Here is a 20,353-nt window from a genome sequence, read left to right on the forward strand (position 1 = left end):
GACTTTGCAAGGCCCATGTGGCTCAGTGGTTGAGTGTCAGGCTAGGAACCATGAAGTCACTGTTCAATTCCAGGTCAGGGCACATGCCTGGGTTGTGGGTTCGATCCCCAGTAAGGGGTGTGCAGGAGGCAGCCAATAGATGATGTTTCTCTCTCATTGATGTTTCTATCTATCCCTCTCCTCCTCCTCCTCCTCCTCCTCCTCCTCCTCCTCCTCCTCCTCCTCCTCCTCCTCCTCCTCCTCCTCCTCCTCCTCCTCCTCCTTCTTCTTCTTCTTCTTCTTCTTCTCTTCTCTCTCTCTCTCTCTCTCTCTCTCTCTCTCTCTCTCTCTCTCTCATCATTAAAAACACATTTAAAAAAAGATGGTGCACTTTCATAGCCTCTGAAGCTGTGAAATAGCTTTTTGTGTAGGTTTTTGAATAAAACAACATCAGAGATAGGTTTTTGAATAAAACAACATCAGAGATGACAAAAACAGGCATGAGAACACCACATCTGTTAGAATGACTATCATCAAGAAGACAAGAGAAAGTGTGCTGGGCCCATAACCCAGAAGTCAGTGGATTGAAGAAGACAAGAGATAAGTCCTGGCAAGGATGGGGAGAAAGGGAAACTCTTGTGCACTGTTGGTGGGATTGTAAATTGGTACAGTTAATATGGAAAACAATAGGGAGGTTCTTCAAAAATTAAAAATAGAACTATCAGGATCTATCAATCCCACTTTTAGAAATATATATATATGTATATATATATCTCCAAAGGAAATTAAAACTGGATCTCAAAAAGTTATCTGCACTTCCATGTTTATTGCAGCATTATTCACAATAGCCAAAATATGGGGAAAAACCTAAATGTCTTTCAACAGATAAAGAAGGTGTACACACACACACACATACTGGAATATTATTTAGCCACAAAAAAGAAGGAAATCCTGTCATTTGTGACAACATGGATGGACCTTGAGGACATTATTGCTTAGTGAGAGAAGGCAGACAAAGACAGAAATTAATCACTTAATTATTTAAAAATATTTATTAATTAAATTGATTGGTGTGACATTGGTCAATATGAACATATGGATATCACTTATATATGGATTCTAAAAAAGACGAACTTGTAGAAACAAAAAGCAGAATGATGGTGACCTGGGGCTGGTGGGATGGGTGTGTTGGGGAGATGTTAAAGGGTCAAAGTTGCATCTAGAAGATGAATAAATTCTGGGAACATAGTGTACAAAATAGTGATTATAGTCAGTAATACTGCACTATATACTTAAAAATTGCTAAGAGACCAGAACTTAAGTGTCCTCATCACAAAAAATGAATGAAATCACACGTGCGCACCTTAAACTTACACAACATATGTGAATTATATCTCAATTAAAAAAAAGAATCAGGCATAGGAGAATTGTCTCCCTATCCTTGCAAGATTTGCAGTCCTCAGTAATTCCCACTAGATTATTAGTGTCATTGGGTACTGTGGCTCGCAGCTACTGATGGCCCATAACCCTTATCGACTTGCCTTGTTAGTGTGCTCCAATGGTGCAGTAATCACGAAACTATGTGCTTTTAGAAGTCCTTTAAAAAGTAAAGGTTGGGAAAAGTAGGTTTATAGTTGTTTGGATGGGAAAAGCCATACAGGTTATGATTATAATGATACAAGAATAAACACTGGGTTTTGCATGCTGACAACTGTAAACCTGCTTTTGCCAACCCCTGTACACTTAGGTCATTGCTGGAGAGCCATTGCTGAAGTCTCCTTTGGAGTTGCCAGCTGGACGACTGCCAAGGGCAGTGTAGGCTGCAGCTGTTTGAGCTTGCAGCCTAAATGCAGGAATTGGTGTTTGAAAACCTAACTTGTGACATAGAAGGTTATGTGTTGGAATTTCACCGTGTCATCATGTGACACAGTGGAAGTTTGGTAAGGTATTGGGTTGTTCTGTATCTAATCCTGTTTAAGGAGTTATCTCTCCAAATTCTCCAAATTCCCCAAATTCCTTTGGATGATGAGTGTAAAGGAAAGCATTAGGTGAGGAGTCCCTATATATTTTAGTATGTGTAGCCTCAGCAGACAGTTACTTTTGTTATATTACTTTTTGAATCACCATAAAGGGGAAAAAATAAGTGACCCAGGCCAATCTCTCCCCTCTGCCCCCATTATAATCTTTTGGATGATAAATTCGTTCAGGGCAGGTGCTGTGTTTTGTAAGTGTTTATATGTCAGACTTAGTTTGATATCTAGTTAGCTTAGATGCTCAATAACTATATCCTGCTTAGTTAATATTTGTAAAAGAAATGTAAATTGCAATGATATTTTATGCATAATTCTGGGACTGCATATAAGAGCTGGAATTGTGCCCTTTTCCTCTCCTTTGGTGATTTAGTTATTTTTCAAAGTTCTTTGACTCACGAACAACTCAGAAACGGCTTCATTTCCAATGTGAGTCTTCCTCCCTTGGTCTGATTACAGCAGCTGTTCCATGGAGCAGTGGGGACGAGGTAGGGAAGGGGAATGAGCCTGGTTTGGGAGTCACAGTGACTCAGGTTCCATTCCCAGCCTGGTCACTCACCACTCTGGCAAATTACTTCTGTGGCACTCGATTTCCTGGTCTCTAGGATGGGGATAATGGCTAATTTATAGGATTGTTGGGTATATGAGTAATTATGGAAAGTGCTCAGTAAATGTTGATAGTAATGATAGTGAGGAGGGCTAGATCAGATGGGCCCTGAGGGACCCGTTTTGCATCTTGGGTTCTGTGTCAGTAAAGGCCTATTTGGCTTAAAGGAATAGACCCTATACAGTAGCTAGTTTAAGCTGGGAAAGGGCAATTGTAAAGATGGAGAGGGGTGTCTTCCGAGATCAAGCACAGAAGTGTAACTGGTCCTTATAAGAGATTGGAGCCAAGAACTGAAAGCTGGCTGCTTTTCTCGTTCTTTTTTTCTGGGGTCATACAGCTTCGTTTTGTTTCTCACTGGGCACTTGCCCCACTGTTGCATCTCTGCATCATGCAGCTTCTACTGCTTCAACCTTCACACAACCAAGTCCAGAGCCTCCCAATTCCACATGTATTTATATGCCTCTGGCCTACACAAGAGCAGCTCCTGATTCTCATCTCTGAATCCCAAATCCAGGTTTTGGGGATAGTAAGCATCTGATTAGCTCTGCTTGGGGTTAGTGTTGAGCTCTGCTCCCATGAGCTGTGGCCAGGGTGGGCTCACCCACAGGACAGAGAAGCGATCGTGTGCACCAGGCAGGTAAATCAGCAGGTCCACCATATCTACACGTGTGGATCTTTGGAGATGCCTTGATGATAAACTTAGTACTAGAAGACTGAGTTCATGATACAAGCACACAGAGATATTACAGGATTGGTTCCAGACCACCGAAGTAAATCGAGTTTTACAGTAAGGTGGGCCATACTCTTGCTGGTGAAGGGTCTTGCCTTCAGTTTGTGAAAAACACATCTGTGAAGTGCAGTAAAGCAAAGAACAATAAAATGAGGTATGCTTGTAGTTTATCCAATTTAGTGATTTTTTTAACCCTGGCTGCACATTCGAGTCACCTGGGGGGAATTATAAAACTGCTTGTGGCAAGCCCCAACTCTGGGGATTCTGATTCACTTGGTTTGTGATATTACTCAGATACCTGTATTGGAAAAAGAAAACAAAATTCTTCAGATGATTCTCTTGTGTAGTCAGGTTGAAAACCATTGACCTAAAATGTTCCCTACCGTTTGGTAGGCCTAGGTGTTCAAAGAGGAGGGAAACAAGGTCCTTGCCACATTATAAAGCAAAAGCAAAAGAAAAAAAGCAAACACAAACTGTAAGACAAGCAGTGATCAGTGATCCAAGGGAATTGTCAACAAAAGGGTGGACAGAGGTGGGATTTTTATTTCTTGATGATGATGAAGGTTGACCCACCCTTATTGTAAATTTATATGAGCAGTACCTATTCAGTCTGTCTGCTTACCTCACATCTCAGCTGTCAGTCTCTCGAGGCCCAGGCAACAGTCTGGCCCTGGGAAGGCAATGGAAACTGCCACTGCTTAGAGTTCTCAGCCCCAAAGAAAAATGACAGTACATGAGAGGCTCAGGAGCTGAAAGGATGGTCCAGTATGCTTGACACCCAGCAAAATAGATCTGCTGGCAAAGTAACTGTGACAAAAATCCCTGCCCTCCAGCAGCCCAAGCCGGGGTGAGGGGGTGGGAGGAGACCTGCACACTTTTACATCAATTACAAATGGATTCGAGTGGATCAGAGAATGATTACAGTGCCCAGGAGACTGTTGGAGGTGGCCGTGAGGAGAGTGAGGATGACCTGAACCAAGGTGGGGATGTTAGTGGGAAGGAAGAAAACTGCCATTTATTAAAGCCACCTCACCACCAGGTGTAGTATGTTGTGTACGTAACCTGGCCTTCTCAAGTAAGGCTCCTAATAAGCCAATGGGGGAAGATGTTCTCCTGGTACAGATAGGAAACTGAAGCTGAGAAGGTTAAAGTGCTCAAGGTCACACAGCTGATCAGTATCAGAGCTGGATTCCCATCCAGGTGAGTTTGATCCTAGAACCCAGGCAGTTTGCCTCTGCCCAATAAATGCAAGCCCACATATAAGAATCCTAGGAGAGAGACACTTGAGGTCGAGAGCATTAGAGAACCTTCCTGAAGCAGGCAGCTTTTTGGAAAGTGAGCAGGTGGATATATATCTGGTAACAGAAGGAGCCTGAACACACATATTGAGGGGAGGGACTGGGGTAACAGAAAGAGCCTGAACACACATATTGAGGGGAGGGACTGGGGTAACAGAAAGAGCCTGAACACACATATTGAGGGGAGGGACTGGGGTACTGAAATAGAAGCCATGGTGGGGGATTTAACCTGGGGATGGCTTACAAAGTATTGGAAGGGAAAGGGCTGTCTGAGAGGGTCCCTGTGGCTAGGCTCAGACATCTGGGCGCCCCTCTACTCCTTGTGTGTAGACTATTTTGGGAGCACTCTTTAGGGCTGACCCTTAGACTTCTGAGGGGTGTGAGGGATTGTGTTGCAACTAAGCTGTTGTAATTAACTTTTTATTTCTCATCTTCCAAACATGCTTGGCTATTCCTTCCACCCCCTAACCCCCAGACTAAGTCTACATTAAAAAAAACAAACAGTTTTGTAAATCAATAGAATTAACTGAGTTTGTCCAAAAATTGCCTTTGTGAGCTTTACAGTGCTTTGGGAATATTTCTAATACTTTCTAGTAAAGGACTCCTGGCAGCTTAACCAAACCAGCCACTTAAAGGGCCCTGCAGGGAAAGGATTACTGGAAAACAGACCTAGTGCTTTCCTTTCCTCAGGTGTATCTTGTGTAATGTGCAGATTCAACTATTATGTACTGTTTAAGTTGATTATTCATGTGTTTTTATAATTAAACACTTGTGATTATTTCATTAGAACAGCCGTGGGCAAACTACGGCCCGCGGGCCCATCTGGCCGTTTGAAATGAATAAAACTAAAAAAAAAAAAAGACCGTACGTACCCTTTTATGTAATGATGTTTACTTTGAATTTATATTAGTTCACACAAACACTCCATCCATGCTTTTGTTCCGGCCCTCCGGTCCAGTTTAAGAACCCATTGTGGCGCTCGAGTCAAAAAGTTTGCCCACCCCTGCATTAGAAGAATAAAAGCCCATGCCCTTAAAATGGTCTGGGGGGACCTGCCGCAGCCTCCCCTTGCCCTGTGTTTTTTGTTGTTTTTTTTTGTTAATCCTCACCTGAGGATATTTTTCCATTGATTTTTCTTAGAGAGAGTGGGAGAGGGAAAGAACGAGAGAAATATCAATGTGAGAGAAACACATCGATTGGTTGCCTCCTGCTTGAGCCCGACCAGGGTCCTGGCTGGGGAGGAGGAGCCTGTAACTGAGGTATGTGTCCTTCACCGAAATCGAACCCATGACCCTTCGGTCTGCAGGCCTACACTCTATCCACTGAGCCAAACCGGCTAGGGCTTTCCCTGTGTTTTGCAGGTGCAGTAGTGCTGGCTTCCTGGATCCTTGAACACAGCACAAGTGCTCCTTCTCTGTGGCCTTGGTGTGGCTGTCCTTCCCCACAGCTATCAACTTAGTCCACTTTCAACACTGCTCAAAGGCCACTTTCTCAGCCAGGCCTATGCCAACCCCAATTCCCCACATTTAAAATTGCAACCTGCAAACTCGCTTACCTTACCCTGCACTACTTTTCATTTTTAGCAGAGCACTCATCACCCTCTAACAGCCTCTCTAACTTATTTATTGTATTTATTGTCTGTTTCCCCTGAAATGGATGAGTTCCTTTAGATAAGTTCCTTTAGGACAGGAATCTTTGTTTTATTTATTTATTTGCTTTCCCTTGTCAAGAATGAAGTAATGTGGCATAAAGATTTGTTGGATGAATGTTTTAGGAATCTCATTCTGTAAGAAGAACAAATTCTGTATTATAATTTACCTAAATCATGGTTAAAAATTAACTTGACTTTCGATCATTGCTATACTGTTTGCATGTTAATTGACATGTTTTTAAGCATGTATAAGTAGCAAGTAGAGGCTCTGTTTTTCCTTCTAGTTAGTCAACACTGAATTCCTCTGTTATGGTGCATATCCCACTCTCTTATATTATGGATATTTACTTGTCTTATTGTGTAGTAGATAAAATAATTGGATTATGAGACTAGGTTTTGATCAGAAAAATCATGAGTCTTATATTTTATCTTTCACATTTTGATATAATGTCCTCATCTGCATGAAGGGGTTATCAAGTATTTACCTTAATTTTCTAAGGTATTTACCTTAATTTTCTCAAGATGAGATAGTTTACATTTATAATAAAGAAAAATATTAGACTTATTTTAACTTTGTCATTAGTAAATGTCATAAAATAAAAAAATAAAGCTAAGTCAATATTTTATTGCTGCCACAGAAATTGCATTTGTGTTAGAAGGATTTGTGCTTGTGATGTAGTGATTTGTATATTTTTCTTGGAATTAAGTCTCTATCAGGTGACAACATCAGTAATTCACAAAACCACGGAGCTTTTTGAGATTTGTTAATTTATATATGTGAATTAGAAAACAAATGAATAATGTGCTTAATGTATTCTGACATCTGAAAATATGAATTAAAAATCCAGACTATTAAAAATTCCGTTCATAGCATTTATTAGATTTTTTTTAGATTTTCATTTTTACTTCTTTCATCAGTACATACTTCTGTTTTTTGAAAAGGAACTATCTATATTTTCTGCTTGGTGTGAAAAGTATTATCCATAGTATTATTTTCTCATTATAAAAATAAATGTATTCATCTTAGACAACTGAAAAAAAAAAACAGGAGTATGTGGAAAAAAAATTGCTCTAAGCCCTGGTTAGGCTCAGTGGTTAGAATGTAGGCTAGTGGACTGAGGGGTCTGGGGTTTGATTCCGGTCAAGGGCATGTACTTCGGTTGTGGTCTCCAATACTGGCACCAGTTGGGGCGTGTGCAGGAGGCAACCAATGATGTGTCCCTCCCCCTCCCTTCCACTCTCTCTACAAATTAATGGGAAGAATATCCTTGGGTGAGGATTAACAACAATTAAAAAATTGCTACAAGTCCCACAATCCAGATATATAAAATTAACAATGGTTTCTTATTTTTTTTTCATAAATGTATTAGTGAAGTTAGAATTATTGCATATGCTATTTTAAATACAACTTTTTCATGTAACATTGTTTTGTAAGAATTTTCCTATGTCATTATAGCCCATATGTCAGGACTATACTTTATTTACTCTATTTTATAGTCTGGGAAATTTTAGGTTGATTACAATCCTAGCTATTTAAAATAACATGGTAGTGATGCAAATTTATATATAAACCTTTCGTTGTATTTATTTCCCAAGTATAAGTTCTAGAAGTAGATTTACTAGGATAAAGAATGTGAACATAGGATTTGTTTTACCAGTTTGTTCTTTAAAAAGGCTTAACCAAATTCACTTTCCTTATGGTGATGGTACAATGTAAATAAATACTTCTCAAATATATATGAAATGAAGAATAGTGCTCTATTAATCTCAGAGCTATTCAGTCTAAATTTGCATCTTGGACAAGACATCTAGGAGGCTGAAGCATTCTTCAGAAATAATCTAGTAATTTGGATAATCTTAAAGGTGATTCTTGATGCTCAGGGCCCATTTAAAATCTTCCTACAGCTAATACTTTAAATACTTCTCAGCCTTCTCCAGATGATGGAAAAGGCCTAGAACTAAAGCTACTTGTAAAGCTGCTCAAAGATTTAAATGGATTTTTCCTGGGCCCCTTGGACACAAGTTTTTGGCCTGGTAGTATAGGTGAAAAGAACTGGAACAGCCTAAGAGAACACCTTAAAATAGGTATTAGAGCTGTGTTACTGGAATTAGCCATTATGATTTCCCTTTAATTTTACCTCAACATTGGATGAGTTTATTGACAGTAAAAGAACAGTAGGGTTCTTTTTAGAATAAAAAACGACTTCTTAAGTGCCTAGTGCCTGTGATATGTAATCTAGGTAAGAATTCCAAATAATAACTTGATAATTGGTTTTTTAGAGATGTGGTTGTCTTCTAGCAGTTCTGCTGCAGCTTCTAAAAAAAATCTTACGTTGTATTAGAAATGAATATTTTCTGTTCAATTCTGTTGACGCTTGAATAATGCCTCCCCAGAAAGTTGATCTTTCTTGATGACTTTCCTTGCCCAAAGAAGGATCTATGGAGAAAGGAGGTCTTGATTCTTGAGAGTAGGGAAGCCTTGGATAATGAATAATGAACAGGTGTTTATTTTTCTGATGTACACAGGATTATGGCTTTGAATAAATGGACAGATTAAAAGAAGCTGTGAGGAATAAGTGACTTTTTCTAATTCTCAGCTGTACCTAGTATCTGTCTCCTTTTCCACCTTTTTCCACCCAAGATTAAAAAATGACAAAGCCAATAAACCTAAAAGCTTTGCTTTATGGTATCAAAGAGGCAGCTCTACTCTTATCTTCAGTGCTAGGAAAACTTCAGTATTATTTTTGGAACCTTCTGAGATGTTAAATCTGGAGCCCTTGAAGAATATTTTCACATCTATGGGTGTGTAGTTGCCCGGGAGATGACACTTAGATAGACACTGTAGGTGTGTTTAGTGTCATGATTAGTAGTGATATCACTTTACATTTCTACCATCTTTATACTTGGTGTTCACATTAAAATAAATACAGTTGTGTGGACCAGAAATGTTATTAGGTCAAAATACATATTCATAAGTGTTTTGGTGGAAAGGAATAATCTGGACTTTAACACAGTGTGAGTAACACTTTAACATGTTATCATTACCCACAGATTATAGACTAAGAGAAGACTGATTCTTGCTTTTCCCCCCTTAAGATATAACTTTGTTGTGTCAGTAAATTAGTCTGTCACTGACTCATTTTGACAAACAAATAGTGTCATGTCATGGTTGGATATAAAGAAAAATCTTCAGTACTTAGGGTCTAAGCATATGCTTATGAGAAGGATCTATGGAGAACGGAGGTCTTGATAATGTATCTTAGATACAGACTAAGCAATTGTTAATTCATTCTAGACACCAGAAATTGTTTTAAGAGAATTCAACAGTACTAATTGGTGCCTGTCACTTCATGGCAGTAAACCTGTTCCAAGTGTACCAGCTCCCTGCCTCTTGCTTCTTTGAAATCATCTTGTATTTTCCTCTGTACCCTTCATTTAGCTTGTTTCGGGGATACCAGTTTTAAAGTGAGTCACATGATGAGAAGTGTGTGTGTGCGCGTGCACCCAGGTTGAGGGAGTAGTCAATGAGGGAGGTGTGTGGAGCTGGTTTCTCTTAGTCCTGGGCTTACTGGGGGGCCCCGTAAACATGCAGGTTCTTAAGCCCCACCTTAGACTTACTAAATCAGAATCTTGGGAAGCCAAGGCCCCATAGTCTACTTTTACAAAGAGAATCTTAGTGTTTTTTTTTTGTGCCCATTAACCAGCTGGTTTAGAGGGTCCAGTTTATAAAAATTGGTTCTGAGTCACGTGAGTTTAGAAGCTTTAATCTTGGATTTCCTCTTGTTGGAAATTTCTTATAATGCCACAGTGAATTCAATGGATTTGCAGCAGATAAAACTATTTTTAAATATTACCATGTATTTGGCTCTGATGATAGTTACCCAAGCCTGTAGTTGTGACACCTGGCGGTGGCTGTCATGTACTTGATAATACATTGGACAGATCCTTTGTTCCCTGCTAGTTCAAATGTGCTAACCAATGAAAGACAATGTAAAATATTGCTAAAATTCTTGGCTACAGCTTGGAATCTTTTTCATTGCATGTTTATCCCAGGGTAATGCTTTGTGTTAATTTATTTGGTCTTTGTTACATACTTGTAAACTTTTACTTATAAACTAAGTGTGTGGAAGTGGGACTGTTTCTTCATATCCCTTCATATTTACAGCATTTATCACAGTGCTTTGAAAGCTCTAGATCTATTTTTGACAGCATGTGCTGTCTTCAATAAAGGTTTTTGATGGAATATAGAGATCCGTGTTCTGTGTTTTTGCCCCCTTTTTCCGGATCTTATGTTCTTTAGAAGAAAAAAATCTATACAGACTTTCTCTTTCAGTTCCAGAGTGCTCCTCTGGACCATTCCTCCTAGGAACCATCATGAGTAGAAAACATCTCTCTATGTGGTACTCCTTACTTTTTAGGGAGAAAATAGAATTTGCAAGTAGAGAAACACAATGGAAACAGAAAGAAGGGTGCATTTTTGGCTTTAAAATGTTAGGGCTAGGACACGAGCCCTAATGTGATTTCATACCACACACTAACCAATTACCAGTGGCCCGTGTTCAGAACTGTTCACATTTTGATATTATCCCCATTTTATACTATCCCATAAAGCAACACTAGCACCAGGTAATGTAATAAAGGTCACAAAGTCACCTTTGTGTGACTGTTTTAATGTCTAAAACTATATGCTTTTAATTTGTTTTGGGCAAATAATGACCCTAAAAAGTTGCTATCAAATTGTTACTATTTTTAAAAAGTGTTTCTATTTGCTTTCACTTAATAGTCAATTTTGTGTTTCTATTTTCTCCTTGATGTGGGTATCAGCAAATGCTACTCCTGAACTAGATTGATGCATGCAGTTGCTATTTTCCCCAACCAGAAGTAAAGAGCATGACTGGTAGCTGTAAAACAAAAACACTTCATTTTCTAAGGATCTTGGTAGCCAGATATCTAAACAGTACCTCAAGTACCAATATGAAGGCAATAACTTTTTATAATAAAGTCTTTTCTTCTTTGTTTTAGTGAAAGCTTTTTTTAGAAAGAATATTTTTTTTATTGATTTTTTTTAGAGAGGAAGGGAGAGGGATAGATAGAAACGTAAATGATAGAGAAACGTCATTGATCTGCTACCTCCTGCATGCCCTCGGGGCATGTGCCCTGACAGGAATCTAACAGGTGACCTATTGGTTCCTGGTTCAGTGCTCCCCTGAGCCACACCTGCCGGGCTTTTCTTTTTTTAATTAAGGATATCACCCCTGTAGTTTTGTGGCTACACAAAGCTAAAGCCCCACAGAATTATCTGAGGATTCTATGTCAGTCATCCACTTCCTCCACTGTTTAGAAGTCTATAATTTAAACAGGTTGAACCTTGAATGTAAACTTTATAGTAAACTTGAATGAATTAATATTAACATTCAGACATCCCACAAAGGATGCCAAGGCTTTAGGTGTCACCTAGCTGAGTTGATAAATTCATCTGGGTCAGGGGGAGTGCCGCTCAGCCAGAAGCTGGGTTCATGGCTGGTGAGTGCAGCAGCGGTGGCAGGAGCCTCTGCAGCAGCACTAAGGACGTTCCTGGGGAGCGGGCCTAAGCCATCAGTCGGACATCCCCCGAGGGCTCCTGGACTGCGAGAGGGCGCAGGCCTGGTTTAGGGACCACCCCCCCATCCCCACTTGAGTGCATGAATTTCATGCACTGGGCCTCTGATTTTTAAATATTACCATGTATTTGGCTCTGATGATAGTTACCCAATAACTATCATATATTTATATTTTTTTATTTGGCCTTATGTTTTAACCAATGGGCCACCCAGAATGCTATTGTCAGAAGTCAGCTATGTTCCTTTTATCAGAGAACCTTGAAATGACCCCCTTTCAAGTGTGATGAGAGTTGTGATTTCCATGTTCCTTTTTCTGTGGACTTGGGGTAGAATTGGGTTTAATTCTAGTAATGGTTTCTGGGGCGACACTGGAGCCTTAAGTGCCTCAGAAATTTTAGTCCTGTCCTGTATTACACTCACTCTTAAGGACCTTTGTGCATACTTGTTAATTTCAAGGACTAGAGATAGTATTGATTAATAGCAAATTCTACAGCCCAGAATTAAATACTAATCCCTTTGTTAATCCAGTTATTACTACAGTGGGGCCTTGACTTACGAGTTTAATTCGTTCCAAGACCGAGCTCGTTAAGGAGCTCGTTAACTCCAATTACTCTGTCAACTCAATGCAAAAAATCAGTCAAGAGACAGCTGGTATCTCAAAACACTCATTAGTCGGCACACTCATAAGTCAAGGCCCCACTGTACTTTTTTCCTACTTTAGCAGGCAGTCAGTCTGGAACCAAATGGTGTGGCTAATGGTGAATGGTGTTGTCATTTATTTAGCTGCATTCTCTTCGGTGTATACAAAGCTCATTCTGGGTTCCTCAAGTTGCTGTTTCCTCTGTACTAGATGAAGGACCATCATGGTGAAAGACAGAAGAGAATCTGGGATAGTGATTTATACTGTAACGGTTTTTAACCTGGGTCATTGAGGTAGATTCTTACAAAGTAGTACAACGCATTTCCTACTTAGGAAATGCACTTGATCCATTTTCTGCCCGGTCAATGATCTAATCCCATAATGAGTAAGAGGAAGGAGAATTGGAAATTGATTCTAGCTACTGAGAGACAAAACCTTTCCCGACTCCGGAATTTATAAAACTTAGATTTGTGTCCCCCCTCCCCCACCCCAGTACTTTTTCTTGTGAACTCCACTTTGCAGGAAACTAATTTATTCATTTTCTAAAGTGGCCTTATGTTTGTCTAGCAAGGAAATCAGCAAAAGGGTTCTTGAAGAAGCTAGCAATGAAATTGGAAGTGTCTACTGTCACCACTAGTGATAAATCATACTGATGTTAAAGATGCAAATACTTGTTCTAGTATTCTCCTCTTTGTTTCTAGAATTGTTTAAGTTAATTAAGCCAGCAAAGTACTTCATTATCTACTGTGTTGCATGTTAATGGTAGAGTTAAAGTCTCACTGTTTTATAATGTGAACAAATTTCTGAAAATTATATTTAAATCTTTATTGTGTTCTAAGTTCATATACTTAATGATAATTAATATTATTAATTGGGAGAATATGTTAATTGTACCACAGTTAGATTTCTAGTTTGGTATACAAATACAAGAAATTTTAGGAAACGTTTGGTACTACCACATTCAGGGCAGCTTTTGCCCATCTTCTCAAGAAAGTGATTAAAACTATATATAATGCATTTTTATTAGACTATCAGGAATTTAATTACATTCAACTTAGCATTGTAGAATTTTAAATGTACTCTATTAGCTAAAATTTTAAAAAGCTGTTATAAATTACTGATACGATTGGTTTCTTTCATTTGCAGCATTTAAATATTAGGACATTGACAGATGACATGGTAAGGTTCTTAATGTTTCCTTGTGAATTTTAACTAACTATGTGATGTCGATAGCATGCTGTGCTAACACCTTTGATATTGCTAAAAACTGCATGTTTTGGAAATGTACTTTGTTATGGTGCTAAAATAAGAGGCAGAACTGGTAAAATGAATTAAATTGTTGCTTTTAAATAGTAAAAGGGACTATTTGATATGTTTAAAAAACTTGTCTAATTACAAATTGTTAGTCAACCTTAAATCATTTAAATCAGCTCTCGTACTTCAAAAAGAGGTAAAAAAAAAAATAGCTAAAAACATATCAGCTTTTCAGAAATATATAGTTGCTAAATAAAATAGACCAGAGTGAATACCATAAGTGCAATTTAAAAAAATTTTACTTCCAAGAGAACCAAGCAACCTTAGTATATGTTCTGCATGTTGAAAATAATAGCCCTTCTTATAAGGAATTAACATGTCATAGCACCCTTATAGATTCTTATATATATTGGAGGACAAAGCATTTCACTCTACTGACCAAGTTTTGAATTCAAATTCACCTAGTATCAAATATGAAACAGAGTGGGCACTCAGAAATTGTTTAGCATCCCTGGTAATCTAGAGCAGCATCTTGGACACTTACCATCTTAGGGTAAGATGGATGTGCAACTATGAATGAGACATACTATTAGATCTTGACATGCGGATTTAAAAAAATTGAATTAGATTGTTGTGTTTTATTCCTTTGTATTGTATCTAAGAAAAGGGTATTTATGTAAACTTTTCAGGATGACATTTATTTCTTAGGCAACAGTATTTAGAAAATGGTAGCAATGTGGAGCACTTATGAAGATGATGTATGTATTTTCTCACCCTGCGAGGTTGATGTTGTCCTCATTCTTCCACCGAGGGCACTGAGGCTGACGGGTTAAGTTGGTAGCTCTCTCAGGTATGCACAGCTGGCAAGTGGTGCAGCTGTGGCTTGAATCTTGTTCCACACAGCTCCACACCTATACACTTACTCTGTTGATTTAGTTTTCAAATGGCTTAAGGCCGATAATAAAACCATCTGCAATGTTTATGTTTGAACTTTTATGAGAATATATAGTGGTATGTTCATAACAGCCTTATTGAGCTATAATTCACATATCAAATATTCATCCATTTAAAGTGTACATTTCAGTGTTTTGTAGTATATCCTCAGAGTTGTGAAACCATCACCACAATCAATTTTAGAACATTTTCATCACCAAAAAAGAAACTTCATACCCTTAAGCAGTCACTCCCTAATAACCTCCAGCTCCCTCAGCCATAGGCAATTGCTAGTCTATTTTCTGTCTAGAGATTTGCATCTTCTGGACACTTCATATAAATGGAGTCATATGATATATAGTCTTTTGTGTCTGAATTTTTTTACTTAGCATAATGTCTTCAAGGTTCATCCATGTTGAAACATATTACTACTTCCTTTCTATTGATGAATAGTATTCTACATGATGGTTTTTTTGAGGTTTGTTCTTATTTTATGGGCAGTCTATATTTCCCCCCGTTTTCATTCAGATTATGCCCTTACCTTTCTGATACCTTTGTTCTAGGACTCTGTCTGCACAGTGCTAGCCCACAATCTCTAGAAACATTTGTGTTATGGAGTTGCTTCAACAGGCTACTCTTGAAGCCAGTCTTGCTCTGATTATACATTAATAAATGGGTTCCTCCTCAGTGAAGACTTTTTTTTTTTTTTTTAGCTGTGTGTCTAATAAGTTTATTGTCTCTGAAAAATCTTCATAGAAAATTGTGATTTGGTTTATTAGCTCTCAGCAGCTCGTTCCTGAGCTCTGAGGAAGCTTGCTCTCTTCTTAGCTACCTAATCTTTCTTCTGGGCAAGAGACATTTTGGGATGGTTCCACCTCTTCTTTTTAACTTCTTTCTTAGGCTTCTTCTCATAGACTGGATTCTCTTGTATAGCAGTATGAGTTTTCTTATATGTCTCCTCCATCATGTCTGGAGTTACATTGTTCTTTATGTATTGAAAGAACTGTTTCTTGTAAGCATCTTCATCTTCTTCCACTAGATAACGCATATAATTTGCAACATTCTGACCCATGATGTGCTTCCACTGTACTTCTGCATTGAATTCCTTGCTTTCTGAATCATCACCAGGGAATTGTTTGGTACTGTGAGGGACAGATAAGCCTCCATCCACAGCTTCCTTCAGGGCCCCCAAAACTTCATTTCCAGTAGTAGTTCTGGCAAGCCCTACATCAGGGTGGGCAACCCCTGGCACACGTGCCAAACATGGCACGCCAGTAACTTTTGCTGGCACGTGAAACCCTCTCTTAAAATCCTCCATTTACAATTTTTTTCTTAATATTGACTTTTTTACTTTTTCAGATAAATTCAGTGTAGGTGCATCTTAGATAAATAAATAATTTTACATAACAAGTTATCTTAAAGACCACAGACATGGATTGATGAGAGTGGGGAAGAGCAATTTCTATGCCTCTGCCTTAACTCTCCCTGCCTCCCTAGATCTGACCAGTGTTTTGGTTTCATCCACAAATGCTTGTGAATCTTTGTTCTCAGTGATGAATTTTGTTAAGTCTCGTAATAGGAATAGCCTGATGGATGAAAGTAGTAGCTTGTGCATATCTCTGAAGGTCACGAAATATAAACCTGATGTAAAATCTCTGTCATCAGTGATGCAGCAGCAAAAGTCCCACTGATAATATCAAACGGAGTCGTAAAGTTTTCTGTCGTACTATCAGTGTACATGTATACATTAAAAAATAAATGTATTTTTCATCATCATATACTGTGTTTTTGTCGCTTGAATGAATTTTATTATTTCTTCAAGGTTCTTCACATATGTACACCTTAAGAAATATCAAGTAGGCGTAACATGTTCTCAAAAAATTAGGGTTGGCATGCAGAAGAATTTTGAGTCAGAGATTTTGCTGGTTTTGGCACGCACTCACAAAAAGGTTGCCCATCCCTGCCTTACATCCAAATAGCAGGTGAAGGCACCAAGTTGACCATCAGTGCTTTCCATGTTGTATTCATTTCCAGTCACCTCCACCTGGCCTTCATAGATCTTGTCCATGGCAAACCTACTGAGAAGCCTGAGGGTCAGCAGCAGGCCAGTACAATATGCTTCAGTGTAATTTGTCAGGCCAACCCTCCCATCATACTTTGGGAGTTCATGAGCATAAACTGCACAAACTATCATATCTCCTTTTATATGGGCATAAGCAATCTGACAAATGATATTTATGTTGGTTACGTGAACTATCATCTGGTATTTAGGTGTGTTGTATTTATTTTTATCCTGGAGTCTTGGTATAGTAATTAGTTTAACTCTCTTGTAGTCTTCTGAATTTCACTTGCTATCACTTGAAGAGAGCCTTATTTTTATTTTTTTAAAATATATTTTATTGATTTTTTATAGAGAGGAAGGGAGAGGGATAGAGAGTTAGAAACATCGATGAGAGAGAAACATCGATCAGCTGCCTCCTGCATGCCCCCGACTGGGGATGTGCCTGCAGCCAAGGTATATGCCCTTGACCGGAATCGAACCTGGGACCCTTCAGTCCGCAGGCCGACGCTCTACCCACTAAGGCAAACCAGTTAGGGTGAAGAGAGCCTTATTTTTGACAACTTTCACAAACTCCATCCTGTGGGAGACCCACGGCCACGGCTTGCCACAGACTTGCAGGCCTAGCCTAGCCTCTTCTTTCTTTTTTTTAATCTTCACCCAAGGACATTTTTTCCATTGATTTCTAGAGTGAGTGGAGGGGAGGGAGGAGGGAGAGAAAAAGAGGGAAAGAGAAAGGGGGAGAGAGAGAGAGAAAGAGAGAGAGAGAAACATCAACATGAGAGAGATACATCGAATCTGCAACCATGTTACGTGCCCTTGACCAGGAATTGAACATATGACCCTTTGGGTCAGAGGTTGATTTTCTAACCACTGAGCCAGACTTTTTATTTTCTTTATTTTTATATATTTTTATTGATTTCAGAGAGGAAGGAAGAGGGAGAGAGAGATAGAAACATCAATGATGAGAGAGATTCACTGATCGGCTGCTTCCTGCACATCCCACACTGAGGATCGAGCCCGAAACCCAGGCATATGCCCTGACGAGGAATCAAACCATGACCTCCTGGTTCATAGGTTGATACTCAACCACTAAGCCACACCAGCCAGGTGGCAAGACTTTCTTAATCTGCTTTTCCCATCCTTCCTTCGTTCCTCACCTCTCCCCCAGTCGTCGCAACTGGGCTTAGTAAGGTCAGCGCTATTGGGTTGTTACCATAGTGCCCTGTGTATATTTTTATCAAAGCAATACATCATTTATTATCTGTCTTTCTCATTAATTTAAACCTTTTGGAGACAGAGACAATGTGTTATTAATATTTCCAGGTATGTTATCTGGCATATGGTAAGCATTTTCATAAGTTCTTTTTTGAATTGAAAGAATGAGTCACTGTTTTGATAACCTGTGTGGTATTGTGGTTTCCTTGGATCTGTGCCAGATTGGTCCAGGTCCGGCTTCCCACATATGGAGTCTTGCTTTTGCCCAGGGTAGAGAACCTTTGACAAGGACCTGCTGTCTGTCTTTCTGACCACCTGCCTGGGTCACTGACTGTTGACTTGCCCCTGCCTTCATCTTCGATGTACTCATGCCCATCTCTCCTGAATTGCTTGTTGACCTTGTTCACATGGACTCACTGGCTGAACTGCGGTCTCCCCAGCTCTCCCTGTTGTTTTTTTTCTGACCTTGTGCGTTAGCCTGGCTCTTAAGTCCAGGAAAGGATGGGCAGATAGTCTAGTGTGGGCGTTGTACCCGTTGTTGTGGAGCTTAGAGAATAAGTATGACTATGCTTAACAGGAAACACTGACAGTAAGGTTTTTCTTACTGTTGATTGATGCAGTGTGGAAAGAGCATTGGATTTGGAATCAAAAGACATTGAAAGACAGAATTTCACCACTTCTTAGCTCTGTGACCTTGATAAATCAATTATGTGTTTGCTTATTTGTAAAGAATGACTAATTATACTTTCCCCTCATAGGGTTTTGGTGTGTTTCACTTAAGCCCAAGTAGGTTGAACTATTGCATTTAGTTCTGTGCTTTGTAAACCCCTTTAAAAAATATTTCCTGGTGGATAGAGAGGCGTGGTATGACATATTTGCGATTGAGTCTTACAGGGTATGTATGTACAAGACATGCTTCCTGGCGGCCGCGAGTTTGACATGCTTGAGGATTTATGCAGAGTTGTGAGGAGGGCCAGATAGCTGGATATTTTGAGGGCTCTTTAAACTATTTCTGGTGCGTTAAAAAGCTCAGGAAAGCGTTTGCCACTGACTAATGCTTTGATGTATGCTAGCATTATGTTTTCTAATTAAAGGTTGCCACCTCTACAACATACAAGTTGCATGTGTGCTTTTAATTTAGAACTTCTTAGTGTGGATAGCCTTCTTGGATAGAACTTGAGAGAGAGGCATTTAAGAGTGGTGCCTGCTGTAGTCAGGTGTTGAATAACAGGGTTTTAGAAACACTAAATAGAAACATCCTGGGAAGCATTAACGTTAAAAACCCATTTCTTTCAGTTGCTTCGTTAAAGGCCTGCAAAAGTACTAGTCCTTCATCTACTAAGCTTATTTCTTGAATTACTATCAGAATTTAATTTCACAGGACACTGTTTGGTTCAAATAATGAAGTAGTACTATAACATTGAGGTCCCAAGGCAGAGTTAATATGTTTTAAACAGTGTTCATTCTATGCTGTCTGAGCATTCACTATGTTTAAAGTGCAGTGCAAGGTGCAAAGGTAATATAAAGGTGAAGAAAATCATTGAGTTTACCACCTTCCATTGTTATAGTTGGGTTGAAAAGAAAGCTTTCCTTGTAGAGACGAAAAGGGAGGAGTACAGTGAGGGGAGACAATTTTTAAAAGGTAAACTGGGAGAAACTGAATGTGGATATCACAGTGCTGACTTCTCCATCTCCAGGTGCACTGAGTGTTTTAGGAGTTGTTTGCCTTGCTTTTTTCTTCCCTGCCCTTCACAGTCATTTGTCGGAAGTACAGTGCTCCTATTGATAATCTCTTATTTTTTCCCATGGACTTCAGCATTGCTATTGTAATCCCTTGTTTTGCCTGCCATAAGGGGATTTTAAACTTTGATGAGGCTCCACAGTAAGGAATACATTTTATTTTGTAGCCCGGGACACATATACATGCAAATTCTCTCTCAGTTGAAGAATTTGTGATATATGTGTTTTAAGAAACAGTATTTAACATTTTTAAGCATAATAAACTGGGATCCTTTCCTTTTTGATCTTTTCTATTCCATTAAAAACCCAAGACAACCAAAAAAGTGATCCAATCCAGTCCATTAATTTCATGACCCACATGGTTCACAGCTGTAGCTAGAAAACCAGACGTTGGCCTATGTAGCAACTAGAGGAAGTTCTGAGATCTTGTCATTTTCTTTCAAGGAATTTAACACATCTGTGTTGTTGAATTATAAGTTGTTTATAACATTTTTCTATCCTTTACGTATAGGATCTGTGTTGATCTCCGATTCCAATTCTGATATTGATAATTTGTGCCTTCTGTTTTCTCCCCCTGATTAGTATGATTTGGCAGGGGTGGGGAACCTTTTTTT

At 39.1% G+C, this 20,353-nt stretch overlaps 1 protein-coding gene and 1 pseudogene across 1 annotated transcript in view; one reads left to right on the forward strand and one right to left on the reverse strand.

Moving 5' to 3' along the window:
• DIAPH3 (diaphanous related formin 3) overlaps positions 1-20,353 on the forward strand; it is a 558,347-nt gene that overhangs the window by 19,261 nt on the left and 518,733 nt on the right. The window contains exon 2 of the mRNA XM_036299517.1: positions 13,682-13,714. Within this exon, the coding sequence (XP_036155410.1) occupies positions 13,682-13,714 (33 nt within the window). The remainder of the gene's footprint in view (positions 1-13,681; positions 13,715-20,353) is intronic.
• On the reverse strand, positions 15,498-17,360 carry LOC118650930 (annotated as a pseudogene).

Source organism: Myotis myotis, unplaced genomic scaffold, assembly GCF_014108235.1.
Source record: "Myotis myotis isolate mMyoMyo1 unplaced genomic scaffold, mMyoMyo1.p scaffold_m19_p_3, whole genome shotgun sequence".
In the NCBI taxonomy this organism is placed as follows: domain Eukaryota; kingdom Metazoa; phylum Chordata; class Mammalia; order Chiroptera; family Vespertilionidae; genus Myotis; species Myotis myotis.